This window comes from Eptatretus burgeri, chromosome 11 (genome assembly GCF_056783735.1).
Source record: "Eptatretus burgeri isolate ZD-2024b chromosome 11, Ebu_testis_v1, whole genome shotgun sequence".
Lineage (NCBI taxonomy): Eukaryota > Metazoa > Chordata > Myxini > Myxiniformes > Myxinidae > Eptatretus > Eptatretus burgeri.
In genome coordinates, this window is record NC_140971.1 from 100,653,521 (window position 1) to 100,654,924 (window position 1,404).

At 43.8% G+C, this 1,404-nt stretch overlaps 1 protein-coding gene across 3 annotated transcripts in view; it reads left to right on the plus strand.

The window, feature by feature from the left end:
• Positions 1 to 246: 246 nt before the first annotated feature.
• Positions 247 to 1,404, plus strand: part of LOC147017771 (pleckstrin homology domain-containing family F member 2-like) — a 19,263-nt gene continuing 18,105 nt past the window's right edge. The window contains exon 1 of one of the 3 annotated variants that reach the window (XM_085847675.1): positions 247 to 461. Coding sequence is in view for 1 of the 3 variants with exons in the window: in XM_085847673.1 (XP_085703799.1) it covers positions 738 to 740 (3 nt within the window). In the remaining 2 variants the exon portion in view is untranslated. Of the gene's footprint in view, positions 462 to 519; positions 814 to 1,404 lie in introns of those variants that run through there. The other 2 variants (XM_085847674.1, XM_085847673.1) reach the window with 2 other exon arrangements.

Below are 1,404 nucleotides of genomic sequence, written 5' to 3' on the forward strand. Positions count from 1 at the left end.
TAAGTAATATTCACAATATTGAAATAAAACCGAATCGTGTTTATACACCGCACAGCGTTTAACAACAACCGGAAGCAAAAAGTCATATCCAATGACACGGATTCGAAATAGCCAGGGGTATTGTGTTGTTGTTGTTTCCTATTCTCTCACGTGCACGCGTTAAGTATGAAGCTCACTGCGTTCGCTGTGAAGAAGAGGAAGAAGGAGAGGAAGAAGAGTAATATGACGTCAGTGGGAGTGTTTGTAATTACGTCACAGGGGAATCTGAAGCTGTTGTGTTTTGTTTGGTTCGAGCTTTCTCAACACCTCGCTGCGTTGAAGAAGAAGGAGAAGAGGAAGAGGAGGAAGAAGAAGAAGAAGAGGGCGGGCGAGGGTTGAGAAGAAGTGAGGTGGTGAAGCGAATTGTCCATTTTAAGAAAGAAAAGCTCCGTTTGGTGAATTATATCTTGATCCCCAAATCAGTAAGTTGACCGTGAGTGTTTGTGTGAGTGTTTGTGTTTGTGTGAGTATTTATTTATTTATTCGAGTTTTTATCTTGATGTCCCGTGCCGACCTCGCCCTCCTTCACCCCTCACCGAACACGGGCCTCACTCTTCACTCCATTACAATAACATTGAAGTTATAACTTTTTTTAACTTTCCCTCCTCCGACAATGTCTCTTGGTCCTCCGACTGACCGAGTCCTCGCCATTTCCGACAAACTTGGAAACGACCAACCAACGTCATGGGACGTTCGACATGGTGATTGTGGGGCCTGTGTTGGGAAGGAACCTTGAGGGAGCACTTCTCATTACACACACAAACGTGTCCAACAGTGAGTGAGTGTTTGAGTGTGCTGGAGATGGTTCCGTGTGCTCATTTAACGTGTCAATGAGATTCCCATCGGAACGTGCGCGTCTGTGTCTGTGTGTCTGTGTGTGTGTGTCTGTGTGTGTGTGTGTGTCTGTGTGTGTGTGTGTGTCTGTGTGTGTGTGTGTCTGTGTGTGTGTGTGTGTGTCTGTGTGTGTGTGTGTCTGTGTGTGTCTGTGTGTGTGTGTGTCTGTGTGTGTGTGTCTGTGTGTCTGTGTGTGTGTGTGTCTGTGTGTGTGTGTCAGTATGTGTGTGTGTCTGTGTGTGTCTGTGTGTGTGTCTGTGTCTGTGTCTGTGTCTGTGTCTGTGTCTGTGTGTTGTGTAGTTTTTGTTTGTTTGTATGTGTGTGTGTATTGTGTAGTGTTTGTTTGTTTGTTTGTATGTGTGTGTGTATTGTATAGTTTTTGTTTGTTTGTGTGTGTGTGTGTGTATTGTGTAGTTTTTGTTTGTTTGTGTGTGTGTGTGTGTGTGTATTGTGTAGTTTTTGTTTGTTTGTTTGTATGTGTGTGTGTATTGTGTAGTTTTTGTTTGTTTGTTTGTATGTGTGTGTGTATTG